Below are 27,519 nucleotides of genomic sequence, written 5' to 3'. Positions count from 1 at the left end.
TGCTCCCTATCACCCTCTATCCACGGCAAATCCAATGTAGATAACATGAATGCTCTGCAGGCAGGTTCACACCTGGTGTACACGCCACATCTAGGCAGCAGGAATCTACTACTGACAAGGCATATCCCTCTCCTCCCTACCTCCAGTGTGAATCCCTTCCCATGACTTTTAAAAAAATCTCTCTCCCGCCAGGTGTGAACACCCACAAAGTGTAGCTCTCCACGGAATGCAGTGTGAAGCCCCAGGAAGCGGTGCATTTGTTCATTCGTGCCCCTGCATGCCTAGAGGAGCTGTCTAGAAACTGCGTCGCCCTAAATGTTAAAGTCTTGGAGGAGGTGACCTGTCCCCAAGGCCCCCAAGCCCCAGTCCAGGCCGCGCGCGTGGACTACACTGCAGCGCGCGCCACCCTACACGCGCACGTTCTCTCCCCTCCCGGTGGCAACAGGGCTTTCCGCGGGGCCGCGCCAGACTTTCCGAGGTTGTTGATTGGTCATAGGCCCGGCCACCCAACAGCCAATCAAGCGGGGGAAAGGTGACATCACTCGTTCTCCTCCCCTTCCCCCCACCCCAAACTTCTCTACTCCCGGCTACCGGCAGCAACAACCACGTGGGGGAGGGGTAAGAGAGTAGAACCCGGTGAGGTCATTGCGCCGCCCCGGCCGCTGCTGATTGGCTGCGGGGCTCACGAGTGGCGGTTGGCTGCTCCTCGCACCTCCCCCTCGTGCCGCTGCCGCCGCCACTGAGAGGAGCCACTGGCGACGCCACAGCCGGGAATCCGGGTGAGTCGGGGCCCTAGGTCTAAGACCCTCCGGGTGTCCAGTGAGGCTCACGAGGAACTGCCTTTTTCGACTTTTTCTCCTCGCCCGGGTTCTTTGGTGCTCCAGCCACTCTGTCACATGGGAGTTGTAGTCTGCCTTGTACCGTCGACTATGGGCCAGAGACGTAAAAAGACTAGCCTTCCCAGCAGGAACTGCGACTAGCCGGTCAACAAACGCTGAGGCCACGCCTTCTAAGCCTGATCATTGGACAATCCGTCCCTCAGCCCCTCCTTCTTGCATTTCATTGGCTACTGTCCCTCACAGAGGCTGGGTTCCGGCCTAGAGTGCAAGGCGACTGGGTACTGTATTTGTCATTCGGCACTAAGACGGCCTGCAATTGGGCAACGCTGGTGTCTATCACTTGTTGTAGGCAGATCAGACGGTCGTAGGCTCAGGTTGATGTCGGTCCCAGAGGGAGGCCGGTCTTCGACTTTGGCCCCTCCCCCTAGCGCTGCCGGGTGGGCACGATTGGTTGTGGCGAGCGTCGCTCGTCGTCGGGAGGCGGAGCCGACCAGGCTGCGAATATCTATTGGCCTAGGACGGCGCCGGTCAGCGGGGTTGTGGCCGGTGATTGGCTGGCTGCTCCAGCTGTTGCAGGTCCATTCACCATTTTGTGTGTTGGAGTAAAAAAAAAAGGGAGAATCGAGAGGGAGAGCCGGAGGGGGGGCGGGGAGGGACCGGACCGGACCGAGCCGGGGCCACGGCCCCCCGCCCCGAAACCCCGCCAAGCCCGAGGTGAGGGGCGGGGCCAGGGTTGACACGGGCAGGGGGGATTTGGGGTGCTGGGGGCCGAGAGGGGACAGGTGGCAGGGACGGGGAGGGGGGAAAGAGGGAAAGGGGTGGGTGGGATGGTGGGAAGGGGGGACAGAGTGGAAGAAGTGGTTTGGAGGAGGGGTGACAAAAAATAGGTGACGAGGAGGGGGTGGTGGGCAGAGAATGTGTAACAGGAATGGAGGGGTGACAGGACTAGATCAGGGTGACAGGGAGAGGGAGGGGACAGAGTTGGAGGGGGTGACAAGGAGAGGTGATGGGGAGAGAGGGTGACAGGTCCAGAGATGGCTGACAGGAGAGTAACTGGGAGGAAGAGGTGACAGAGATAGATGAGGGTGACAAGGAAGGGGTGACTGAGGAGGGGGGCCTAGGGTCGGTGAGGACAGAGGTAGAGAGAGAAGTGGTGACAGTATGGGAGACAAAGTGGCAGAGAAGCTGGTACCAGGAGGGCTGATGAGAGCAGAGGGCATGAGACCCTGAAGAGCCAGGGCCTGGGCTGGCCTAGGCTTCAGGAGTTACTGCTCAGATTCTGAGGGAGGTGAGGGCCCACAGGGCCTTTGGTGGGAGTTCTCCAGAGTGGAGTGGACAGGAAGAGAGTAGGCCCCAGGGGAAAGAAAGAGGCTTGGCTGCTGGGGTGAAGAGGCTGAGCCAGGCAGCAGGGTGCAGGGGTGCCAGGCAGTGTGGTTGTAGGCCCTGGGTGGGGTATGCAAAGGTTTGTGTTTGGGCAGGACTGAGGCCAGATCTCAGTCCCCAGGATGGTGGCCCAGCCGGTCAGTGGGGAGAAGGTGGTTGTAGCAGCCCAACTCCTGGGCACTTGGATGCCTGCCCCAGTGTGAAAAACCCCCGGGTCCTCCAGGCTCTGCCTATGAGGACCCCAGGATTGGCTCAGAGAAGAGGCCGCCTGGGACTGCAGGGTCCACAGGAGCAGCAGGCCCCAAGTAGGAGAGCATAAGGTCAGGGGTCCCGTGGGAGCCTAAAGACTGAGTCGGGGGAGCCTCCGATTGTGTTTGGCTTATGGTCCTGGGCCCCCAAACCCTCCCAAAGGCTCCCTTTTGGCCTCTCAGGTTCTCTTAGTCACTTCAGAGTAAAGTTTTTTCCCTTTTCTTTTCTCAGGGCAGCTTGAAAGGGGGCGGGCAGTAATGACTGTTCAGGAAGTGGGTGAGGTTGGCCTGCTGGGCTGTCCTGCTTTCTTTGACCTTCTCCCACTTACCCCCACCTGGAGTTGGAGGGCATATTTGGGGGCGAGGGGGGCCCAGCTGGCTCAGCCACCCTGCCAGAGCCAGCCCAGCCAGGGCGGGGATGCATGCAGGCCAGAAGTGGGGGCTGGGTTTGCGGGTATCACGCTGGGTGCTGTGGGGGGAGGGGCAGGCTCTCATCCAGTGGGACAGCGGAACCCTGGGGTGTAGCTCTGTCTCCCACTGTGTGATGACGTGTGTGTGCTGGTGTGTGTGTGTGTGCGCGTCCGTGTGCTCATGCACGGCCCCGTGGCAGCACTGGGTATGAGCTCTTGCCCCAGACATGCCCCTGCCTGCTCCTTGCCAGGATCTGGGGAGATGGCTATACCTGGCAGGCCCGAGGTGCAGAGCAGAGTGGGCAGCTGTCCCTTGGGACTTTCAGCTGTCCACTCCTTCCCACAATGCCTGGCCATGCCAGGCTGCCCAGAGGGGTGAGGGGAGGTGGAGAGAGGCTCACATCACAGCCCAGGCACCTCCCTTTCTGTGCATGTGTGCCTGTGCATGTGTGTGTATGACTGCGTGTGCTCTCTGGACGGTGACAGTGCAAGGAAGCATGCCCTCTGGATCATGTGACAGGCGGCACACTGAAATGGTTAGGAGTTCAGACTCTAGAGCCCGGTTGCCTGGGTTCAGGCCCTAGCTCTGCCATTTCCTACCTGGGTGAATTTGAACAAGTTGCTTGATCCCTTTGTGCCTTGGTTTCTTCTCCTGTAAAGTGGGGCTGATAGTAGCACCTGCCTCTTAGGGCTGTTGTAAGGATAAAATGAGTTAGGCCCTGGTCTTGGCACAAAGTGAGTGTTCCATAGGTGTGAACTGTTGCTGCTTCTCACACCCCCCGGGGCAGTCAAAGTGTGTGCGTGTGCCTGCTGTGTCCTCTGCAGAGGGAGCAGATGTATGTGAGTGTCCCCAAGGAGCCAGAGTGTATAGCTCCGGGAATGTGGGTGCCAGTCTGTGTCTGGGTGCTGGCCAGGGGCCCACATGAGATGGGGACAGCCAGGAAGGAGGCCTCAGGGATGACGGAGTTGAGATGGTAGCCTTAGCAAGTGGGAAGTCTTGGGGGATGCTGGGTCTGGAGGGTTTCCTAAGTTGCCCCCGATGATCCCTGTCTGCTCTCCTACCCTGCAGGTAGACAGAAGATGAAGCCAATGAGGAAGGCGTGCACTGGCCTCCCAGGTCCTGGCAGCGGCGGCAAGTCCCCACCAGCCACCAGGGCCAAGGCCCTGAGGCGGCGAGGGGCTGGGGAGGGCAACAAGCCAGAGGAGGAGGACGACGAGGCACAGCAGCAGCAGCAGCAGCAGCAGCAGCAGCCAAGCCCAGAAGAGGCTGAGGAGGGTGAGGAGGAGGAAGCTGAGCGAGGCCCCGGGGCAGAGGGGCTGCCCCCGGAGCTGCACCCCGACGACCCAGCCCCAGGCCCAGCCGAGGACCCCAAGGTAGAGGGAGAGGCAGGCCGCTGGGAACCCTCACTCAGCCGAAAGACAGCCACGTTCAAGTCTCGAGCGCCCAAGAAGAAGTACGTGGAGGAGCATGCAGGTGGCAGTGGCAGCGGTGGGGCCGCTGGGGCCCCTGAAGAGCGGGCGCGGACCCCCGAGGAGGCTGGTGCCCTGGGTGTGCCTCCACGGCCACCCACCTCCACCCGCTCCTCCTCCACTGACACAGCCAGCGAGCACTCAGCTGACCTGGAGGATGAGCCAGCTGAAGCTTGTGGGCCAGGCCCCTGGCCCCCAGGTGGCACCAGTGGTGGCTATGATCTGCGGCAACTGCGGTCCCAGCGGGTGCTGGCTCGGCGTGGGGATGGCCTGTTCCTGCCAGCCGTGGTGCGCCAGGTGCGCCGAAGCCAGGACCTGGGTGTGCAGTTCCCTGGGGACCGGGCCCTGACTTTCTATGAGGGGGCACCTGGCGGTGGCGTGGATGTAGTTTTGGATGCCACGCCACCACCGGGCGCACTGATGGTGGGCACAGCCGTCTGTACCTGTGTGGAGCCTGGCATGGCTGCCTACCGTGAGGGTGTGGTGGTGGAGGTGACCACCAAGCCAGCTGCCTACAAGGTCCGCCTCAGCCCTGGCCCCAGCTCCCAGCTGGGTCCACCAGCCACCCTACCACAGCCCCCACAGCCGCCACACCGTGAGTCCGAGGAGGCTGTATGGGTAGCCCGCTCCAGCCTGCGCCTATTGCGGCCCCCCTGGGAACCTGAGGCCTTGCCCAGGAAGCCCTCCAAAGGCCCTGAGGAGGAGCAGGCTGAGCCTGGGGCCACCCTGCCACCCTGCCCTGCTGCCCTGGACCCCAAGCAGCCTGAGGATGCTGAGGTCTCCAAGATCAGCTTTGGTGGCAACCTGGGAGCTTGTGAAGAGGGCGAGGAGAAGCACCCGCCAGCCCTGGGCACCCCAGCCCTGCTCCCACTGCCCCCACCCCAGCTCTTGTCACCGCCACCAAAGTCCCCAGCCTTCGCAGGCCCAGGCCGCCCTGGTGAGCAGCCCTCACCCTGCCAGGAGGGGAGTCAGGGCGGGAGTCGTAGCAGCAGTGTGGCCTCTCTGGAGAAGGGGGCTGCGCCGGCCGCCCGGGCCCGCACGCCACTGACAGCCGCCCAGCAGAAGTATAAGAAGGGCGATGTGGTCTGCACACCCAACGGAATCCGCAAGAAATTCAACGGCAAGCAGTGGCGACGGCTGTGCTCACGCGATGGCTGTATGAAGGAGTCACAGCGGCGGGGCTACTGCTCGCGCCACCTGTCCATGCGAACCAAGGAGATGGAGGGCCTGGCGGACAGTGGCCCAGGTGGGGCTGGGCGACCTGCCGGCGTGGCAGCCCGTGAGGGCAGCACCGAGTTTGACTGGGGTGATGAAACTTCGCGAGACAGCGAGGCCAGCAGCGTGGCTGCCCGTGGAGACTCACGCCCACGCCTGGTGGCCCCTGCTGATCTGTCCCGCTTTGAGTTCGATGAGTGTGAGGCGGCTGTGATGCTGGTGTCCTTGGGCAGTTCACGCTCGGGCACTCCTTCCTTCTCTCCTGTCTCCACACAGTCGCCCTTCTCTCCCGCCCCATCACCCTCACCCTCGCCGCTCTTCGGCTTCCGCCCTGCCAACTTCAGCCCCATCAATGCTTCACCGGTCATCCAACGCACTGCTGTACGCAGTCGCCACCTGAGCGCCAGCACCCCTAAGGGAGGCGTGCTGACGCCACCAGACCTGGGCCCCCACCCGCCGCCACCTGCCCCCCGAGAGCGCCATTCCTCTGGCATCCTGCCCACCTTCCAGACCAACCTGACCTTTACCGTGCCCATCAGCCCTGGGCGGCGGAAGACAGAGCTCCTGCCCCACCCAGGGACATTGGGGGCCCCTGGCACAGGGGGCGGAGGAGCTGCTGCAGACTTCCCCAAGAGTGACAGCCTAGACTCTGGTGTGGACTCGGTGTCCCACACACCTACACCGTCCACACCGGCTGGCTTCCGGGCTGTGTCACCTGCTGTGCCCTTCTCCCGCTCCCGCCAGCCCTCACCGTTGCTGCTGTTGCCCCCACCTGCTGGCCTGACCTCGGATCCTGGGCCCTCTGTGCGCAGGGTGCCTGCTGTGCAGCGGGACTCTCCTGTCATTGTCCGCAACCCTGATGTGCCGCTACCCTCCAAATTCCCTGGGGAGGTGGGCACTGCCGGAGAGGCCAGGGCTGCAGGACCTGGGCGGGGCTGCCGAGAGACCTCGGTACCCACCGGGGTAGCCAGTGGGAAGCCTGGCCTGCCCCCTCCTCTGCCAGCCCCAGTGCCCATCACTGTGCCTCCAGCTGCGCCAACTGCTGTGGCTCAGCCGATGCCCACCTTCGGCCTGGCTTCTTCACCCTTCCAGCCAGTGGCCTTCCACCCCTCACCTGCTGCCCTGTTGCCCGTCCTGGTGCCCAGCAGCTACACCAGCCATCCTGCCCCCAAGAAGGAAGTCATCATGGGTCGGCCTGGCACAGGTAAGAGGTGTCGGGGGGATGGGCACAGTGAGCGCTCATTTTGCACAGGGCCTCTTGTGAACTGGCTCTCAGGAGAGGTGAGCTCCTTACCTCAAGAGGGTTTCAAGGGGAGGCTGGGCTCCTCTGCACAGCTGTTGCAGTGGGAATTCACGCATCAGGCAAGGGACTGGACTTTGAAGGCTCGAGGCAGAGTTTCCAGAGGCTGCCTGTTGGGAGTGCACTCTTGAGGGGCCCATCAGTCAGCAAATCTTTCCTGAGTACAGGCTTGGAGCCAGGATGCCACAGAGCTGATGGGGTAACAGAGATGACAGTCATGACGACAGCTCCTGTGTCTGAAGGACTGGCAGGGGCATCGCCATAATAAGCGCTACGTGTGGGTTATCTCGCCAAACCCTCCTACCCACCCCATAATGTAGCACTCACAGCATACTGGGCCCTGTTCTAAGCCCTTTTCAAATATTAGCTCGTTTAGTCTTCACAACAATGTGACAGGCAAGTGTTATGATTATGCTCGTTTAGAGGAAACTGAGGCCAGGTTAGTAACTTGCTCAGGGGCACATGGCTAGCAAATTCTGGAGCCCAGGCAGGCTGGCCCATGACCGCTCAGCTGTAGTGCTGGGTTACAAGTGGGAAAACTGAGGCTCCAGTGGGTGATTCTGCTGGGAGTTGGTGGGACCAGGACTAGAGCCTTCATCTTCACTGCTGCACCCAGTAAACCTCACAGGTGTGGTCAGTGCATGGAGGGGAGCTGGGGTGTGCTGAGAACACCTCCAGGTGTGACTCGAGTCTGGCTGCCCTCAAGACAGGGCCTGTAAGCCAAGAGTTGAGGGATGAGTGGGAACCAGCAACCATGGGGCAGAAGAGCATCCTAGGAAGCTGATGGGAAGGCTGTAACGCTGGAAGGAACATGGAGAGGAGAGGAGAGGAAAGCCAGTGTGGCAGGAAGACTAAGGCCAGGGGCAAGGAGAGTGGCATTTCTGAGATGGTGCTGGAGAGCCAGGGGGCCAGGCCAGGCTGGGCCTTGTTGGAGCAACTCTCAGGGTGGGTGACAGACCTGTCACCAGCCCCTTCCCTACCGTCTTTTTCTTATTTATTTATTCGTTAAGCTGATGTTGACTGAAGGCCCCCTCTGAGCCTAGCTCTGTGCTTGTTGGTGCTGAGGACACAGCCCTGTCTTCACAGGGCTCACAGTCCCTAGAGTAGACAGACCTATCCCTAGACAGTGACTATTCAGAGTCATCAACGCTGGGCTGGGGGAAGCCCAGGAGGCTGTGGGAAGTCATAGAGGGCTTCCTGGAGAAGGGGTCAGGGGCCTCTAAAGTGAGACCTGAAGGGTGTACAGAAGTGAGCCTGGCAAGGCCAGGAGGAGGACCTTCAGGCAGAGGGAAGAGTTTGTGTAAAGGCAGTTTGTGCAAAGGCCTTGAAGTGAAAGCAAGTATTTGAAGGAAGTTGAATGTACGAAGTCAAGGGGTCTAGATGGTGGGTAAGTGTTAGGGTGTGTGGCTGTGTTGGTGAGCAAGGGTCAGAGCATAGAGGGCCCTTATGAGACTTGTGAGTTTTATCCTGAGGACACCAGGGAGCCATGGAAGGTCTTGAGCCAATCCAACCACGGCTATACCGTGGAGGGTGAGTTCCAGTCCCTGGACCAGAGGTCAGGAGGCCAGGGAGGAAGGAGGCTGGGGTGTGGATCTGGAAGGAGCCACTGTGCCTTGGGCTGGGGTAGAGGCCAGTGCAGGAAGGAGCCCAGGCCCAGCCCAGATTCAGGCAGAGGGACCCATATACTGAGGTTGTGAGCTGTGGTTTTCACCCTGCCCCCAACATTTTTTACATTTGTTCCTATAGTTGATATGAGCAAAATTCCACAGAAGTGGGCACAGCAGGGATTTCTGTCCTTAGGCAGATGATGAAATGGAAGCAGAAGGACTCCAACCATCTCCCTTTCCCCCACCCCCCCGCATGCCTTCAGCCCCCAACATTGCCCTCATAGCATCATCTCATGTGACTCTCACTGTTGCCCTGTGGGGAGGGATGGCACTGACGCAGATGACCTGAGGCCTACTGGGGCAGGCCCAGCAGGGGTTCCTGCCATTTTCCAGATGAGGAAAAGTGAGGTCCTGACAAAAGAAGAGTCCTGATTGAGGTCACCTTGCCAGGGAGGGGCAGGACCAGGCCTTTCACCAGGTCTCCCGATCTCCAGGTCACAGGACTCTGACTAACAGGAGTTACAGTAATAATAATTTATTGAGCACCACCCAGGCATGTGCCTGGCACACTGCTCACTAAGTGCTGACTGAACATTTATTCACCGAATCCTCACGAGGTCCTGGGAGGTCAGCATCATTACTAGTTCCAGTGGACAGAGTGGGAAACTGCAGCCCAAGAGGTTAAGTGACTTGCGCAAGGTCACCCAGCTAGGAAGAGGGAGAGCCAGGATTTGAACCCAAGCTATCTGGCTCCAGAGCCCAGGCTCTTAAGCACTCTCAATAATAATGATGATAACAGTAATAGTAACCACTCTTTATTGAGCATTTATCATGTGCCCCACCTCAGGTGTGGGGTCACCTCATCGAATCCATTTCATGCTGTGAAGTGGGGATTACCAGCCATGTTGTCAAGGCGAAAACTGAGGTTCAGGGAAGGGAGGCCCCTTGCTGGAGGCCGCCTGGTCGTCAGAACTTGTCCAGTGCCTGTCCTGGCGGTTCTGAGCAGCGCCTCCCTGACAACACCCCTGCTGAGGTATCCAGGCTGCCCTCAGGTTCCCAGCCAGCAGGCCCTTTTGTTCTTCTCCCAGAGGCCTCCCTAAACCCTTGGGAGGTAGGCACCTTGGGGCCTTCTCCCTCTGAGGCCCAGATAGGGCAGACTGTGCCCAGTGTCATAGTGAGGCTAGAGTCCTGTCCCCTTCTGTCTGCCCATGCCAGGACCTGACCCTCACTCCGGGCAGCAGGTGTGAGGGGGTGGCCAGGGGCAGCTTGCCTGCTCCTGCCCCCCGCTAGGCATTTGCTTCCGCTGGGGGACGTGCCGGGGCAGGCGGCCGGCATTCTCCACATTCTGCGCATGGCCGGGCCAGCCAGCTGCCATTGCCACCTCCCTCTGACTGTTCCCGCCTGCTCCACAGGAGAGGAAGCCGCCCCGGGGCCTGCAGCCCCAGCCCAGGAGGCCAGATGTCTCAGCCCCATTCCTGGCACAGCCTCTCTTCCAGCTCCCAGCTCCTGCCTGGCTTCCCCGTATTGACAGGCAGTGCCCCTTCTCCTGGGCCTCTGTCTACCCGTCTGCCTCTCTTTGGGTCACTGTATGTCTATCTCTCCCTTGGGTTCCTGTGTCTTTCTCTGTCTGGGTCTCTCTCTGGACCTCTGTCTGTCTGACTCTCTATCTGAGTTTGGCTTTCTATACCTTTCTTGGTTTGTCCCTTCCTAGATACTAGTCCTTGTCTAAACTTGCATCCGACCTTCCTTCTGTTTTGGCCCCCTCTCTTGGGATCCTGTGTTGCTGGTTCAGCCTTGGCCTCTCCCCTGGCCCTCCTTCTCGCACTCCTTAGACTTAACTGCCCCCATCCTAGTCCCCCACGCCCACCCTGTGCACATCAGGTGCTCTGTTCCTTAGAGTCAATGAACAGTTGCTAAGCATCAGGTCCCCTACTCCTTTCTTGCGGAGTGTTGGGAGGTTGTCCAGGCCTGGGAGCCCCCTCTGGCTCCGTGACAAATTAACTGCCCACTGTTGTCCCTGAAACCTGCTGAGAGGTGTTGGGAGTCATCCTGCAGACCCATCTATATCCAAGCACCTGTTCCCAAGACAGGCAGGAAGGCGGAGGCTGTCTGGGCCAAGCTAGGAGATCCGGCTTTGGGGGAGAAGCAGGAAAGCAGCTCCTGTGCCCACCCACCTGCTAGAGGGCATGACCCAGTTCACCCTCCACCTCCCACAGCCTTTCAGGAGTTAGTGTCAGCTCCATTTAACTGAGTCCCACACATAGTCCACCCCAACGGGTAGGACCTCAGAGACCAGGCAGTAGCTACCAGCTATGCTTGGGCAGGTGGGGAAAATGAGGCCAAAGAGGGCCCGAGGGTCTCCTGACTCCCCAAATCCAGATTCTGCCAAGCAGACTTTCTGTCTTATCTCAAACAATAAACCCCATCTCTCCCACCAGAAGTCCTTCCTCATCCCTCCACCAGGCCAGAGCAGTCCTGGGGTAAGTGGGTGGGGAAGGCAGATGTGGATGCAGGCACAGACAAGGATGAGCAGAGGGAGGCACAGAGTCTGGGGAAGCTAGAGGATGGAGACCCTGTGTCTCCATGCGGGGTGATGAGGGAGGTTCAGGAAGGCTTCTCATTAGAGGTGACATTTGAGCTGAAGCATGGAGGAAGGAGTGGATTTCAGGGTGGTGAAGGAAAGGGAAGGGCCATCCAGGCTGAGGCCGCCCTAGGAGCAAAGGCCAGGAGGGGTGAAAGTGCATGACCTCTGAGTGGCTAGCTGAGGCTGCAGCTGACACTAGAGCCTAGGCTTGGCGAAGGGTGCCAAAGACGACGGGTCCAGCCGGGCCAGGCTTGAATGCCAGGCGGTGAAGAGCCAAGAAAGGACTTAGAGCAGGAGAGAGAAAAGGCTGGATCTGGATGTCAAAATCCCTGGAGACTGCCCTGGTGAGGAAGGAGGCTTAAGCTGGGAAGAAGAGGATGAGTTGCAGAGAGGAGAGACGGGGCGTTTGTGAGGTAACAGGAGTCTTAGAGACTTCGTGGAAGAGCCCCCAGCACCAGGCGCTGCGAGGGGTCAGGGTGCCTCCTGGCGGCGGCGGGTAGTGGGGCAGTCGGCGCGCGCATGCGCAGCACGCGCGCGCGCGGGGGAGGCGGGGTGCGGCCCCGAGCCCCCGGCGCCGGGGCATTAATGGCTCCATTAGTGGCCGGGAGGGAGGCGCATTAGCGGCGGCGACGGCGTCTGGCTCCCATTACCACCGGCGGCAGCGGCTGCACCGCAGGCGGCTGGACCCTAGCCCGCTGCGCCGCCTCCTCCGCCCGCACTCCATCCCCTGTTCCCGCTCCCCACGGGGGCCTGGGCCAGGGAACCCCTGTCTCCCTATTTCGGCGGAAAAGCTGATCGTGAAGCCAGGCAGACCTGGGTTCAAATCCCAGCCTTGCCACCTTGACTGCAAATCCTATCCCCTCTGAGCCTGTTTCTTGTGAAGCGGCGGGGAAACGGTGTAGTGAGGCTTTGTAGATCCGGAGGGGCACCCCGAGAGGGCCGCACCCAGCCCCCGCCGGCACCTAGTGCGGCGGGTTCCCGCGCCCCGGGGAGTAGGCCCAGGCGGCGGGCTTCCGTCCTTCCCATTGGCCGCCGTCTCGCCCGCCAACGCCGATTGGCCGAGACCTGCTCCCCAGCCCCGGCGCCATTAACCCCTGCGCGGCCGCGCCCTCGGGCCCAGTGGGGGACCCCCCCCGCAGACAGCCTCGGTGCCAGCTGGCCCGCTCCCCGCCGCGGCCCGCGTGGGTGTTAGGCCGGCCGGGCACCCTCCCGCCCTCCCAGCACAAAGCAGCTTTGTGGGGCCCGCCGGGGGCTGGCTGGGGGCCAGGCGGCGAGTGGAAAATCTCGTGAGCGCGGGGAGGGGAGGAGAACGCAGGGCGGCGCCCCCTCCTCCGCCCGGGCCGTGGCGCCTCCCTCAGCTCGCGCGGACCAGCCCTCTAGGCCCCGTTGCCCATAGACTACCCCCCTTACCTCCGCCCCTTCCCACCCCCAAACCTACATCCCGCCCTCGGTCCTGTCCTGCCCGTCTCCCAATCCCTGGGGACCCTCCCCCACACCTCTCGCCTGCCTCTCTTTCCCTCCTGGTCCCCTTGCCTACCCCAGCCCCACTCACACTGACTCACCCTGGCGCTATTTTTAGGCCCCCATCCCTCCCGAGCCGCACCAGCCCAATCCTGGGCTCGTTCCCCAGGCAACCCTGGCGGTCGCCGACGCCGCCCCGGGGTGGGTGGGTGGGTGTGTATGTGGAGAGCGGGTGAGGGGAGCCGGGGACACTGGCGTGGTGAGCCGAGGCGGGGACCCGCGGGCGACGGGGGTTCGGTGCCTCTCGGGCTCAATAAACGGGCCCGGGAGTTCAAAACGTGTCTGCCTGTCCCTTAGTCTGTCAGCATCTCTGGCTGTGCGCCCCAGGCCTCTGGGCAGGCCTCAGCCTGTGCCACCCTGGGTGGCAGCTGGTGTCTCTGTCTGGGCTCCCTGCCCCAGGCAGGGGTGGGTTGGTACTTTGGGGGCTGTTCAGGGCCAAACCTTTTGTGGAATTGGTTATGGGGTGGTGCAGAGAGGACTGCACCATACTTCTGTAGAGTACCTGCCTTGAGCGAAGAATGACGTTGCGCCCCTCTCAGAAGGGGCTGGGGCCCTGGTTTGGGGAGCCCCTTCTGCCTTTCCCAACTAGGGAGGCCCCAGTTAGGGTTGGGGTGGCTGGAGAGATGGAGCCATCTGGGGATAGGACCTGCTCCTCCTTCTCCCCTCTTAATCACCCCCACCCAGGGTTCCTTCACTCCAAACAATGGAAGCTAAGTATAGGGCTGGCCCAGTGCCCAGGGCAGGGGGGCCCTTCCCGCCCGGATTCCGGCCCCTCCCTGCCAGGCTGGGCCCCCACTTGGCTGTACCCTACCCTGTAAGGGGCCTCTTCCATCTCTCCTATGTGGGCACTGTGTCTTCTAGCAGATGTGCAACCTTCCCAGATGTGTGGGGCCCTTTTTCCCTGCTGTGCCAGGCCGAGCTCTTTTTCTCACCCAACGAAAGTGCGGAAGCTGAGGACAGGGTTTCTCCGAGCTCTGTCCCTGGGCTGCCTTGTAGTGGGGAAGGGGTTAACTTTGCCAGTAGGTGACTCACCGGTGGGGAGAGGAGGGGGCAGTGGTGGGGAGATAGCGGGCCACATTGATTTCAGCCTTGATTTCTGCCTCATGTTGCAGTCCCTGGGGCAGTGAGGTAATGGAGGGTCTGAGTCTGGGGCTGCATAGGGAGGAGGGGGCAGTCACCTAATAGTCCCGCTGGTGGCCCTTCCAGGCTCACAGCCAAGTGTCTGGCCCTACAGTCTCTGGAGGTCAGAGGGCTGCAGACCTCCCCTTCCCCTCTGGGCTCAGGTTACCTGGTTTTTGCCCCTCTCCATGCCTTCAGCTCTGTCAGTGAGTGAGGCAGGCTGGGAAAAGGGTCTGTCTGCACCTGTCGCTGACCCCACCTGTGTAGAAGCCCAGTCTTGGTCCATCTGAGCCTGTACAACCTTGACCTGCCCAGATGTGGCCCTAGGCCTCTGCCTCTACTGGGTGTGGCCCCAGGGCCCCTCTTGGGTGATCCAAGGCCTTTGTCACTCTGCCTGCTGGGCCCCAGACCCTTGCCTGTGTCTCCGTGTGTGCCCTCTGACCTTTCTGTAGTTCACCAGTCTTTCTGTCTCATTGTCTGACCATATTCCTGGGCCTCTGTTTGGGAGCCTCTGCCTGTGTCCACCCTGAGGTTAAATTTTCAGTAGTAGAATGAGCACTTGAATTGGAGCACTGGGCTGTTATGTTCTGGCTGCATGATCTTGCACAATTTGTTCAGTTTCTCTGAGACTCATTTTCTCATCTGAACAATGGGCATAATAAAGTGTACCTCCCTAGTGGCTGTGATGATTTAATGAACAGGATAATACATACAACCTCTCAGCACATAGCAGCCCCAGTGTTCGTTTCCTTTATTCCTCCTGGCCCTTTTCTGGAAGAGGTGGCTCCCAGCCTAGAGTGGTAGGGCCAGCCCATGGTGGTGCTCTGGGGCCCCCTGCCTTACTCTGTGAGGTAGAGGGTCACAGGTGGCTGCTGAAGGTCAGGCAGGGTAGCTGAATGACCGTGAATGGCCATGGCTCTCTGTATACCTGATGGGCCAGGGTGCTGAAGTGGTTACTGCTCACCATGGTAAATTTATATAGTGTATGGGGTCAGTATGATGGCTGTGCGTTACCCTGTTTCGGGGACAGGAGTGCCAAGAAGGCCGTATGGAAGATCGAAGAGTGTGTGTGGTTGTGTGGGAGGGATGGGGGTGGGGGGTGTGATGGACAAACGGTGGCTGTGATGAGGTGTGTGAGATAATTCTGCCTGTTTGATATGTTGTGTTTGTATGATGATTCATGTGGGCTGTTGGATGTGTGATGAGGATCTGTATTGGTTAAACATGTATGACAGCTCATGTATGAAATGGGTGATGTGAAGAGGGTGGGTGAGAACGAGCGTATATGATGGTGGGTAGGGAGTAGGGTGGGGTAGTACATATATGTGAGCAGGTGTTCGAGGTGTGTGACTTAGTGTGTGACAATGTGAGTGTAAGACCAAGGGTACATGTGACCGCGGGGTGTGTATGATGATGGGTGTGGCAGGAAAGTCGGTCTATGAGGAGGGGCTGTGTGTGTGTGACTGCTGGTGTGAAGGCTGGAGGGCTCAGGGGTGGCTTGCCCAACCCTCCGCTCAGCTGGTCTGCCCTGCGGGGCTGTGCGCGCCCTGGCCGGCGTGAGGGAAGCGGGTCGAGCCGCGCGTGAGCGTGTTCCTCGCGCAGACTGGACACACACACCGCCACACACAACCCCGGGGCCTCCGCAGCGCGACGCCCCGAACCGCCCCTCTGGCTCGGTGCCTCTACTGCAGTGCGCCCTCCCTGCCACCCTCCTCCCATGGTCCCGCCCCCGGCCATTTCGGGGCCAACCGGAGCCCGCCCCGCCCTGCCCTTATTTGCATATGACTGACGTTCCCTTAGGGCGGCCAATGGGGGCGGGCGCGGCGGGGCCTGACCCGCGCGCGGCGGCGGCAGCCAATGGGCTCACGCGTGGGGGGCCGGGCTTGCGCGGAAGGCCGCGGGGGAAGCGGGGAAGGGGCGGGGGGAGGCGCGGCGGGGGGAGGGGAGCGCGTAGTAGTGGCGGGGCGGGGAGGCGGCGGTGGTTCTGCGCGGGGCTCGCTCGGAGCGCACGGACCCACGCACGCTGGTCCGTCCGTCCGCCCGGGGCCGGAGGTCGACCCGGCGCTGAGCCGCGGGCCCGGGGCCCGGAAAGGCGGGGCGGCGGCGCCGGCAGCCGGGGCGCGCGGGGCCAGAGCCGTTACCCGCCGGAGCTGCGAGGGAGGGAGCGAGCGAGGGAGCCAGCGAGCGGGGAAGGGAGGGGGCCGCCCCCGCGCACGCGCGCCGCGCCCCGCCCCGCCTGCCCCGCCCGCCGGGCTCCGCGCGGGAGGAGGGAGAGGGAGGGGGCGGCGCCGATGGCCCCCGTGCCGCGCGCCCCGTGACGGCCCCCGCGCGCGCCGGGGGGCGGGGCGGGGCCGGCGCGCTCTGACCTCCCCCGCCCCCCCGGGCGGCGGGAGGCAGGCGGTGCTGTGCGCAGGCGCGCCCGGCAGAGACCCCCCGCGTGGGGCGGCCAGAGGGGGTGGCGGGGGGGGGGCATGCGGCGACGGCCTCCAGCTCCCCCCGGGCCGGAGCGGCGACGGCCGAGAAGCCGGCGGCGGGCGGAGCGGCGGCGGCCGCTGAGGAGGCGCGAGCCCTGGTCGGGCCCCCCCGCGCCGGACCATGTACTCAGCCCACAGGCCCCTGGTGCCCGCGTCCGGCGCGGCCTCTCGTGGCCTCGGCATGTTCGGTCAGTAGCGTCTGGGCCGTGGGACTGCAGGGGTCAAGGTGTCGGCGTGCTAAGTGCGGAGTAACGGTGATGGGGGTATAGGACAGGAATGGTAGAGGCAGAGTGAAGGGATGACGGGGAAAGTTACAGAGCTCGCTTGGGCCAAGTGGTAAGTGACGGCAGGTGAGAGTGCAGTGGAGTGATGGGAGTGAGGAGTGGGGAGTAGCTAAGAGACAGCTGTGCTACTAAGGTGATGGGGTGAAACAGGTCCGTTGTCATTGGAGGTGAGCGGTGCAGGGTAATTGGCTTCAGAGCATGGAGTGGAATAGGAGCAGCTGAGACCTGCTGGTCCTAGGTGCGGAATAGAGGGGGAAGGGGCTGTGATTGAGTAGTGGGGCTAAGGACAGGGCTTGGGAAATGAGTGAGGCACTCAGAACAGAGTGATGGGCTGGAGTGTTTGTGATGTGCTTTACTGAGGGGTAGGGGAGAGACCCGGGAACCTCGAGGATAGTGCACTGGGGAGGAGTTCAAGAGGGGCAGGACCAAAGGACTGTTCCACTATTGTCTGCTGGGCCCCTTATTCCCCACCCAGCAGAAGATGGGCCTCATCAGAGGAGGCCCTGATGAGAAAGATCTTTGTGAAGAGAGGGACAGGTCCAGGTCCCTGGGGGCTGTATGGGGTTGGAGGGCTGAGCAGGCTTTTGTGTCCCCAGTGCCCCAGGGGTAAGGGACAGGTTCATCATAGCATCTGGAGTTCCCTCCAGTGCTGGCTTCCTTATCCCTCTGCCGTTGCCCAGATGTCTACTTTTTCTTTTGTCAGCCTTTCAAAGAATCGGGTCTCAAGGCCAGTGTCTCACCTAGGGAGTCCAGGCTTCTGAAGGCTTGAGGGGGTCACCCCAGGTCAGATTGATCTGCATCGGGGGAGGTCTGGAATGATGGAGACCAGGGTTAGGGCGTTTCCCTCCTCCCTTCATCGTCTTCCCCTAGCAGGGGCCTCCTCGGCTGGTTCCACTTCCCCCAGGGAGGCACCAGTGAGAGGGAAGCCCACTCCTAGCCTCAGCCCGCCCCAGGAGTCCAGCAGGGGTGGATCTCAGCCCAGGGCTTGCCCTCCTACCACCTAGCTCCTGAGGCTGAAGGTTGGACCCCTGGGACCGGCCCCCTGCTGAAGGAAGTGCCTTCCTGTGTATAGCCTCAAGGAAACACCTGGCACTTTTGCTTGCCCTGGGCAGAGACTTTTAACAACTTTGTTGTGTGCCCCATTGTCTGTGCCTTTTCTTCCGAAGAATTTGCCCCACTCCTCTTTCTGGGCAGGGGAGCTGGGCTCTGCACCCAAGATAAGCTCAGGGGTGTAGAGGGGGGAAGGCCTCTTCATAGCCAGTAGATTCTCTTTGGGGGTGAAGGGGAAAGATGCAAGGAGCCACCTGTGCCCAATCCGGGAAGGGCAGATCTGGTCCCCTGGGGTCTGTGATAGGAGCAGGGAGGCAGGGAGAGAGACTTGAGACCCCACACCCTGTGGGTAATGGAGAGAGGAGGGGAGGGGAGACCAGGCCATCTGCCTCAGGAAAGAGAAAGGGAGTGTGAGGTCAAGGTGAGGGGCCGTGTCAGATGGTAACATGGGTGCTGGGAATGTGGCATGACTGGAGAGGGGGGGTCCCAAGGCCTGTTCAGGTCTTGGGGCCTTGGGAGTGTGAGATGGCAGTCGAACATGGCCTGGTTTGTGACAGGAGCCAGTCGTTCCTCTGGTCTGGTCCCTCGTGGCAGGGCTGGTGGAGGTGGGGGAGGGAGTGAGGCCTGAGGACTATTTCCCTTCCTTGCTTCTGTTTTTTTTCTTATAAACCTAGAAACCTTTCAGGGAGGAGTTTATCCTGAGTGATGTTACATGCACAAGCCTAAGAGGCTGGGGAATAGGGAAGAGGGTACAAAGGATGGGTGGAGCCACCTCATCCAGGGTGGAAAAGAGGTTGAGTTGGGGGTCAAGGCCAAGCTCTCTTGCTGCACAGCTCAACTGGCCCCTTCCTACAGTGTGGACGAACGTGGAACCTCGCTCTGTGGCTGTGTTCCCGTGGCACTCCTTAGTCCCCTTCCTGGCCCCCAGCCAGCCTGACCCCTCTGTGCAACCAAGTGAGGCCCAGCAACCTGCCAGCCACCCAGTGGCCTCCAACCAGAGCAAAGGTGAGGGGTGGAGGGCTGTGGGAAGGCATGGGGATGGGATTGAGGTGGCCCAAGAGCCCCCTGAGCTGCTTCTCTACCCCCAGAACCTGCTGAGTCGGCCGCTGTTGCTCATGAGCAGCCACCAGGCGGGACAGGGAATGCTGACCCTGGGCGGCCCCCTGGAGCCACATGCCCTGAGAGCCCAGGGCCCGGACCCCCCCACACTTTGGGCGTGGTGGAACCTGGAAAGGGCCCCCCTCCCACCACTGAGGATGAGGCCCCTGGCGCTCCAGGAGAGCCCCGGCTGGACAGTGAGACGGAGAGTGACCATGATGATGCGTGAGTGCCCTGAGGCTTGGGACTAGGGGATGCAGTGGCCACAGACGTGGCCCTCACTGTCCCTGCTGCTCCTGCCACAGCTTCCTCTCCATCATGTCTCCTGAGATCCATTTGCCTCTGCCACCTGGCAAACGCCGGACCCAGTCCCTCAGTGCCCTGCCCAAGGAACGAGACTCATCTTCAGAGAAGGATGGACGCAGCCCCAACAAGGTGCCTCATTCCCACCTGTCCCCAGCTCGCCCTGTGGCCCTCCAAGCCTGACTCCTGGTCCTAACCATCCCATTTTTGGGCCCGTGTCTACTACAGCGGGAGAAGGACCACATCCGGCGGCCCATGAATGCCTTCATGATCTTCAGCAAGCGCCACCGGGCCCTGGTCCACCAGCGTCATCCCAACCAGGACAACCGAACTGTTAGCAAGATCCTGGGCGAGTGGTGGTACGCCCTGGGACCCAAGGAGAAGCAGAAGTACCATGACCTGGCGTTCCAGGTAATGCCTCCTTCTCTTGGCTCCTCCCAGTACCTCTGGTGGGGTGGATGAATGAAGGGTCTTCCTGCCCTCTTCTGCCAGGTGAAAGAGGCCCACTTTAAGGCCCACCCAGACTGGAAGTGGTGCAACAAGGACCGGAAGAAGTCCAGCTCAGAGGCCAAGCCCACAAGTCTGGGGCTGGCAGGAGGGCACAAGGAGACTCGGGAGCGGAGCATGTCGGAGACAGGCACTGCTGCTGCCCCTGGAGGTTAGTCAGCCCCTTGGCTCTCCTGCCCTGCCACCTGCCTCCCTGAGAGCTGTCAGCTACCCCCTGCTTGCTCACCCCCTGCCCCAGAAGTTCCTCTCTTTTTTTTTTTTTTTAAAGGTTGGCACCTGAGCTAACCACTGTTGCCAGTCTTTTTTTTCCCCAAATCCCCCCAGTACACAGCTGTATATTTTAGTTGTGGGTCCTTCTAGTTGTGGCATGTAGGATGCTGCCTCAGCATGGCCTGATGAGTGGCGCACAAAGGAGCTGGCAGTTGTTTCCTGTGAAGGAGCCTGGGAGGTCCAGACAGATAAAATTTCCAAATGGCATTCTCATTACTATCGGCCTTTTACTAAGCATTTACTACGTGCCAGGCACCAATGGGAGCATAACTGTTAGGGCTCAAACCCACGCTCCATTTTCCAGATAAGGAAACTGAGACTCAGAAAGGCAAAATCATTTGCTCGAAGTCACAAGAAACTAGTAAATGGCAGAGCCAGAATTTAACTCCCAGCTTGGCTGGCTCCCAAGGCCACAGTTGGAAGCCCCTCGTTGGCTGCTTCTCCTGACTGAGGGTGTCTGGTGTGCCTGGCATCGTTCTGAGGCACTTTTCTGGAGTGATGCTGTGGGTATGGGCCCACAGCTCCATAAGGGTGGGGTCGTTCCTTTCTCTCTGAGGTGAGGGGATTGAGGCTCAGACAGGCCAGTGGTTATTAGCTAGCCAGTGCCACACATCCCTGTGTCCAGGCTCTCTCACTCTCTCAGAGGGGCTGCCTCCGGGGGGAGCAATGGGCTGGCTCCTTGCAACCCTAGAGGGCAGGAACCAGTGGGAAGGAGATGCTGGGCTGGTGGGTGGTGTATCTTTTCTGCCAGGTGACCCAGGAATTCCAGCCTGCTTCTGCCCAGTACCTAGACTGATTTGCAGATGGCTTGGCCAGGCTAGGGGCTGGAGAGAGGCTTCCTGTCTGCAGCACTTCTCTTCCATTCTACAGTGTCCTCAGAGCTCTTGTCCGTTGCAGCCCAGACACTCTTGAGCTCAGACACCAAGGCTCCGGGGAGCGGCTCCTGTGGGGCAGAACGTCTGCACACAGTCGGGGGACCTGGCTCGGCCCGGCCCCGAGCCTTCTCCCACAGTGGCGTCCACAGTCTGGATGGCGGGGAAGTAGACAGCCAGGCACTACAGGAACTGACACAGGTCTGTGGTGCAAGCCATGGGGGCAGGGGAGGTGGACAGGGAGAGCTGCCCGAAGGTGACAGCCCCAGCTGAGTTCTCCTTGCACCTCCTTTGCAGATGGTGTCTGGCCCTGCGTCCTACTCTGGCCCCAAACCTTCCACCCAATATGGGGCTCCAGGCCCTTTTGCAGCACCTGGTGAGGGTGGTGCCCTGGCGGCCAGTGGGCGGCCTCCACTGTTGCCCACCCGAGCCTCCCGTTCCCAGCGTGCGGCCAGCGAGGACATGACAAGTGACGAGGAACGCATGGTCATCTGTGAGGAGGAAGGAGATGATGATGTCATTGGTGAGCAGTTGCAGGGCCCAGAAGCCTGCCTGGGGAGCTGCAGGCTAAGGTTTGGGGGGCGGGCAGAGATTTGACTCAGGCTCTCAGGCCCCTTTTTTTTCTTCCCTTCCATGTTTGTGTATGATTGCAGGCATGTTCAGTTCAGGCCTTGCTGAGTAAACCCAGTCCTGCCCTCAGGAAGCCCCCAGCCAGGCAGGAAACTGGGAGGACACAGGCACAGCTAGGCTGTTGGGCACAGTGTTAGGTTTTATTATCTGCGTGCTCTTAGGCTCCCCCATTGGCCAGGTGGCCAGACCCTGGGCTGAGGAACAGGTTTCCTGGAAACACTCACTGCCAGCTTGGGGCAGAGCTGACGCCAGAGCCTACCTCCAGACTGTCCCTCCTGGGAAGTCCTGCACGCAGCCCCTATGCTTATCATGTTCCCTTCACTCCCTCAGCTGACGATGGCTTCAGCAACACTGACATTGACCTCAAGTGTAAGGAGCGGGTGACTGACAGCGAGAGCGGAGACAGCTCTGGGGAGGACCCAGAGGGCAGCAAGGTGAGGGCTTGGGACTTGGCGCTGTCTGGTCATACTCTTTCCTGGGAGGGGGAATGTCTGCTCTTGTGTGTGTTGACAGAGAGGGAAATTAAGGCCCAGAGAGGGCAAGCTATTTGCCCCATGGGGAACTGGGTCACAGCCTACGTGAATCGAGGCCTTCAGCTAGCCTGGCTGCCAGGTGGGATGGGGATGGCAGGGTGTGGGTATCCAGGCTCTCCTGACATGGGTGTGCCTCCTTTCTCCTTCCACCCAGGGCTTTGGCCGGAAGGTGTTCTCGCCTGTGATCCGTTCCTCCTTTACCCACTGCCGTCCATCGCTGGATCCTGAGCCCCCAGGACCCCCAGATCCACCTACAGCCTTTGGCAAAGGCTACGGCCCCACCCCGTCTTCCTCCTCATCCTCGCCTGCCTCCTCCTCAGCCTCAGCAGCCACCTCCTTCTCACTAGGCTCAGGGACCTTCAAGGCCCAGGAGTCAGGTCAGGGCAGCACAGCAGGCCCACTACGGCCCCCACCCCCTGGGGCTGGGGGCCCAGCGACACCTTCCAAGGCTGCACGGTTCCTCTCAACGGATCCTGTTACCTTCCGACGCAAGAGACCTGAAAGCGTTGGAGGCCTGGACCCACCAGGTCCCTCAGTTATTGCGGCGCCTCCTAGTGGGGGAGGAAGTGTCCTGCAGACACTGGTCCTACCCCCAAACAAGGAGGAACGGGAGGGCAGTGGAGCCCGCATGCCCTCGGCCCCAGCCCCATCGCTGGCCTATGGGGCCCCAGCAGCGCCCCTGTCCCGCCCGGCTGCCACCATGGTCACCAACGTAGTGCGGCCTGTCAGCAGCACTCCTGTGCCCATCGCCTCTAAACCCTTCCCCACCTCTGGCCGGGCAGAGGTGTCTCCAAATGACACAGCAGGTGCCAGGACTGAGACGGTCACTGGGTCCCGGGCACCTGGGGGCTCCCCGCTGGGTGTCAGCTTAGTGTATTCGGACAAGAAGTCGACAGCAGCCACCTCGCCAGCCCCACATCTGGTGGCTGGGTCCCTACTGGGCACTGTGGGGAAGGCACCTGCTACTGTCACCAACCTGCTGGTGGGCACCCCGGGTTATGGGACCCCAGCACCCCCTGCTGTGCAGTTCATTGCCCAAGGAGCCCCTGGCAGTGGGGCCACTGCGAGCTCAGGAGCAGGTGCTGGGAGTGGCCCCAATGGGCCAGTGCCGTTGGGCATCCTGCAGCCAGGTGCCCTGGGCAAGGCTGGGGGAATCACCCAGGTGCAGTACATCCTGCCCACGCTGCCCCAGCAGCTTCAAGTGGCGCCTGCCCCAGCACCAGCCCCTGGGACCAAGGCAGCGGCTCCCAGCGGCCCTGCACCCACCACCAGCATCCGTTTCACCCTCCCACCGGGCACCTCCACCAATGGCAAAGTCCTGGCCGCCACTGCACCCACTCCTGGCATCCCCATCCTGCAGTCCGTACCTTCCGCCCCACCCCCCAAAGGTGAGGTCCCTGGCTGGGCAGCACAAGGAGGTGGGGACAGCCCTTTTCAGCTCCCTTGTAACTTCCTCCTCTCTTGCCTCTTAACTTGCAGCCCAGTCAGTTTCTCCTGTGCAGGCCCCGCCCCCAGGTGGCTCAGCCCAGCTGCTACCTGGGAAGGTACTAGTGCCCCTGGCTGCCCCTAGCATGTCAGTGCGGGGGGGAGGGGCCGGCCAGCCACTGCCCCTGGTGAGCCCATCCTTCTCAGTACCTGTGCAGAACGGCGCCCAGCCACCCAGCAAGGTGAGGGCACCCTGGCTGTGGCCCCTCATTCATCTCCTCTGAGTGGTGGTCTCTCTGTCCTGTGGTTTCTGTGTCTTTTCTTCAGTCTCTTCTCCTTTTCTCTCTCTTTAATCTGTCTCTAGGACTCTGTCTTGCCATTTTCTTTCCCTTTTTCTGTGGATCTCGATTCTGCCCTCAGTGACTGTACCTTGTTCCTTTTCTGCAACCCTCATCTCTTGCTGTGTCTTCTTTCTCGTCTCTCCCTTCCTATCTCTTATCTCGAATTTTGTGTTCCCTGTCTTTGCTGAGACCCACCCTTCTAGGTCTTGGTCTTCCCCTGCCCCACTCTGGGTCCCCAGCTCACAGCCTGCTGGTGGCCTTCCCCACAGATCATCCAGCTGACTCCAGTGCCTGTGAGCACACCCAGCGGCCTGGTGCCGCCCCTCAGCCCGGCCACGCTCCCTGGACCCGCCTCTCAGCCTCAGAAGGTCCTGCTGCCCTCCTCCACCAGGTAATGGCAATTGAACCCTCTCTGGAGGCTAGCCCAAGGAAGGGGTTGGGTAGGGCCTGCTCATCTCACCTCGCCCCTCTCCCTTTTCTTTCCCTGCGGCAGAATCACCTATGTGCAGTCAGCGGGCGGGCATGCGCTGCCCCTGGGCACCAGCCCTGTGTCCAGCCAGGCCGGAACGGTCACCTCGTACGGCCCCACAAGCTCGGTAGCCCTAGGCTTCACCTCGCTGGGGCCCAGCGGCCCTGCCTTCGTGCAGCCCCTGCTTTCAGGTGAGAGAGGCAGCCTGGCATGAAGAGCTCGGGACCCAGGGTGGGGCTGAGGCAGCCCAGGCCCTAATTTAGGGCCCTGCCTCCCCTCTGTCTCCCTTTCTGCAGGCCAAGCCCCGCTGCTGGCTCCTGGCCAGGTGGGCGTGTCGCCCGTGCCCAGCCCCCAGCTGCCTCCCACCTGCGCAGGCCCCGGAGGTCCCGTCATCACGGCGTTTTACCCTGGCAGCCCCGCACCCAGCTCCTCAGCGCCCCTGGCCCAGCCATCCCAGGCCCCCCCAGGCCTGGTCTACACTGTGGCCACCAGTACCACCCCACCTGCTGCCACCATCCTGCCCAAGGGCCCACCAGCCCCTGCCACTGCCACCCCGGCCCCCACCAGCCCTTTCCCTAGTGCCACAGGTGGGTGTCGGGCCATCTCAGGGCCGGGTGAGTTGGGGGACCCAGGGGATAGGCTCCAGGCAGGCCTGGCTCAGCAAATGCTCTTCTCCTCATCAGCAGGCTCCATGACTTACAGCTTAGTGGCCCCCAAGGCCCAGCGGCCCACCCCAAAGCCCCCCCAGAAAGTGAAGGCAGCCATTGCCAGCATTCCCGTGGGCTCCTTTGAGGCAGGTGCCCCTGGGCGGCCTGGCCCTGCACCCCGGCAGCCCTTGGAGCCCGGCCCAGCCCGTGAGCCTCCTGCCTCCGAGTCTGAGCTTGAGGGGCAGCCTACAACACCGGCTCCTCCACCACCCCCAGAGACCTGGGCTCCCACTGCCCGGAGCAGTCCCCCGCCACCCCCACCTGCTGAGGAGAGGGCCAGCACCAAGGGCCCTGAGACTACGGTGAGTGCCTGGCTGGAGGCTCCTGCTGCTGCTTGATTCTGCCCTCAGCCTACTGTCTGCTCTTCTCTCCTTCTCTTCCCTGCACGCCTGTCTGAACCGTGCTCTGTGGGGCCTCGTCTGTCCTTGTTAGTCTGTGTGACTGGGCCTTTAAGGCTCTGTATCTCAGGCGGTCAGCATCCATCTCTTTGTGTTTCTGGGTTTTGCCCCATTCTGAACTCAGTGTTCTCCATCTCCCTGCCACCCCCACCCCAGGCCAACAAATTCCCCAGCTCATCTTCAGACTGGCGCGTCCCTGGGGTGGGCCTGGAGAGCCGTGGGGAGCCTCCCACTCCTCCCAGCCCAGCCCCAGTTCCAGCCCCAGCCCCTGGTAGCAGCAGTGGCAGCAGCGAGGGCAGCAGTGGGAGGGCAGCCGGGGACACTCCCGAGCGCAAGGAGGCGGCTACTACTGGCAAGAAGGTGAAGGTGCGGCCCCCGCCCCTGAAGAAGACCTTTGACTCTGTGGACAAGTGAGCATGGGCTGGGGGCCGTGGTGGAGTGTGTGGGGTTGGTGGGAGAGGGGGCAGCTGCAGGCTGGGGCAGGGGAGGTGACCCTGCCCACTCTCCAGCAGGGTCCTGTCGGAGGTCGACTTCGAAGAGCGCTTTGCTGAGCTGCCCGAGTTTCGGCCTGAGGAGGTGCTGCCTTCGCCCACCCTGCAGTCTCTGGCCACCTCACCCCGGGCCATCCTGGGCTCCTATCGCAAGAAGAGGAAGAACTCCACCGGTAGGCAAGCACGGGGCACCCAGGGTAGGTGGGGGACAGACTGGGGCCACCTCCACTGAGTTGCTTCTCTTTGACCAGATCTGGACTCAGCCCCTGAGGACCCCACCTCGCCCAAGCGCAAGATGAGGAGACGCTCCAGCTGTAGCTCAGAGCCCAACACCCCTAAGAGTGCCAAATGCGAGGGGGACATCTTCACCTTTGACCGTACAGGTGCCAGCGCGGTAGCAGGTGGAGCTGTGGGGGACCTAGGATTTGCAAGAGGGGTAGAGTCCTGGGAATGGGGTAAGAGATGGGAGAGGAGGGGTGGGTGTTGCCTTGAGGGGGGACAGCAGGTCAGGGGTGAGTTACGGAGTCCAACAGGCATCTAAGTTACCCCATGATCTTGGGTGGGTCCCCTCTCTGAACCCCACTGTGAAATAGAATTCAGTGAGGGCTGACATCAGTCAGTCAGTGTCAGGGGAGCAGGCTGCTGCAAGAGGCTTGACCATGCTCCCTGTGCTGCTCCCAGGTACAGAAGCCGAGGATGTGCTTGGGGAGCTGGAATATGAGAAGGTGCCGTACTCGTCGCTGCGGCGCACCCTGGACCAGCGCCGGGCCCTGGTCATGCAGCTCTTCCAGGACCATGGCTTCTTCCCATCGGGTGAGCAGGTCTTGGAGTCTTGGTGGCACTTGGAGGGGACCTGGCTGCTCATCTCACCCTGCCCTCCCCACCTCCTACTGTCCTTTTGTCCCCAGCCCAGGCCACAGCAGCCTTCCAGGCCCGCTATGCAGACATCTTCCCCTCCAAGGTCTGTCTGCAGTTGAAGATCCGTGAGGTGCGCCAGAAGATCATGCAGGCGGCCACCCCCACAGAGCAGGCCCCTGGAGCCGAGGCCCCCCTCCCTGGACCGCCCCCCACTGGCACTGCTGCTCCCCCTGTCCCCACTCCCAGCCCTGCTGGGGGCCCTGACCCCACCTCACCTGGCTCGGACTCTGGCACGGCCCCAGCTGCCCCACCACTGCCTCCACCCCCAGAGCCGGGGCCCGGACAGCCTGGCTGGGAGGGGCCCCCCCAGCCTTCTCCCCCACCCACTGGCCCCTCCACAGCTGCCACAGGCAGGTGAGGGGCCCTTGAGAAGATCCCAGGACCCACAGTACCCCCCTCAGGACATGGACAAGTATATAGGTGGCAGGAATGGGGGGGCAGGATGGATGCCTCCTCCCCAATAAAGCCATTTCGTCCTTTCCAGTTTGGGGCGGAATGAGGCCTGCTCCTCTTGTCTCTGCCCCCTCCCCCCACAGCTCCCTCCCTGTGACGGGGGGCAGCTGAGGGGAAGAAGGGGCACAGTCTCCCTCCACCGAGCCCCTGTACATAACCTGGAGTGTGTTACCTTCAGACCTTTTCACTTGTACTTTATGCAAAATGGCTCGTGTGAGGGCGCAAGCCGGAGGGTAGTGCGGGCCTTGGGCCACAGGGAGGTGCCTGTGGAGTAGGGGGAGTTCACGTACCCCTTTTTTCCCCAGAGGGGCTGGACTCAGGTTAGTTTGGGGGTGGGGGCTCCTGCACTTTGCCACAGGCATGGGGAGGGTTCTCTCCCCACCCCCTCTGCCCTCCCAACTTGGGTTGTACTTTCTAAGAAGGTGATTCCCCCTACCCTTGTCCCCATCCCCAGAACAAAACATGTTGATCATGTGCAATATTTCTTACTGTGCCGAGAAGCCGCAATGACCGAGATTAAAGCTGTTTAACACACCTGTGTGGCTGCTCGCTCTAAAGGGAAAGGGGTGTGGGTTGTGCCAGTCCTGTCCTCAGACAGCC

At 61.5% G+C, this 27,519-nt stretch overlaps 1 protein-coding gene across 15 annotated transcripts; it reads left to right on the top strand.

Moving 5' to 3' along the window:
* Nucleotides 1-646: 646 nt before the first annotated feature.
* On the top strand, nucleotides 647-27,453 carry CIC (capicua transcriptional repressor). 15 transcript variants are annotated; one of them, XM_070557896.1, is made up of 21 exons: nucleotides 651-779; nucleotides 3,950-6,769; nucleotides 18,360-18,509; nucleotides 18,593-18,827; nucleotides 18,908-19,037; nucleotides 19,134-19,316; nucleotides 19,398-19,563; nucleotides 20,553-20,755; nucleotides 20,852-21,077; nucleotides 21,515-21,618; nucleotides 21,872-23,105; nucleotides 23,197-23,384; nucleotides 23,753-23,874; nucleotides 23,977-24,143; nucleotides 24,249-24,539; nucleotides 24,639-24,961; nucleotides 25,214-25,467; nucleotides 25,570-25,721; nucleotides 25,800-25,931; nucleotides 26,230-26,361; nucleotides 26,457-27,453. In XM_070557896.1, the coding sequence occupies exons 2-21, from the start codon at nucleotides 3,961-3,963 to the stop codon at nucleotides 26,822-26,824; spliced, it is 7,569 nt and encodes a 2,522-aa protein (XP_070413997.1). In that variant the 5' UTR covers nucleotides 651-779; nucleotides 3,950-3,960; the 3' UTR covers nucleotides 26,825-27,453. The 15 variants fall into 15 exon arrangements, with proteins under 15 accessions (XP_070414003.1, XP_070413997.1, XP_070414002.1 ...); XM_070557901.1 differs by lacking the exon at nucleotides 651-779 and adding an exon at nucleotides 1,420-1,553 and having other exon boundaries at nucleotides 20,580-20,755; XM_070557898.1 differs by lacking the exon at nucleotides 651-779 and adding an exon at nucleotides 1,426-1,553 and having other exon boundaries at nucleotides 20,580-20,755; nucleotides 25,567-25,721.
* Nucleotides 27,454-27,519: the final 66 nt, after the last annotated feature.

This window comes from Equus przewalskii, chromosome 9, assembly GCF_037783145.1.
Source record: "Equus przewalskii isolate Varuska chromosome 9, EquPr2, whole genome shotgun sequence".
Taxonomy (NCBI): Eukaryota; Metazoa; Chordata; class Mammalia; order Perissodactyla; family Equidae; genus Equus; species Equus przewalskii.
Note: the sequence above shows the minus strand (reverse complement) of the source record. Positions and strands in the feature narration are given on the sequence as shown.

Bases quoted from the DNA above. Each gene is read 5' to 3' on its own strand.
- CIC (XM_070557902.1), top strand. From the start codon at position 3,961: ATGAAGCCAATGAGGAAGGCGTGCACTGGCCTCCCAGGTCCTGGCAGC. The intron at 6,770-18,359 runs GTAAGAGGTGTC...CCCTTCCTACAG, and splicing joins CATGGGTCGGCCTGGCACAG to TGTGGACGAACGTGGAACCT. The intron at 25,932-26,229 runs GTGCCAGCGCGG...TGCTGCTCCCAG, and splicing joins CTTCACCTTTGACCGTACAG to GTACAGAAGCCGAGGATGTG.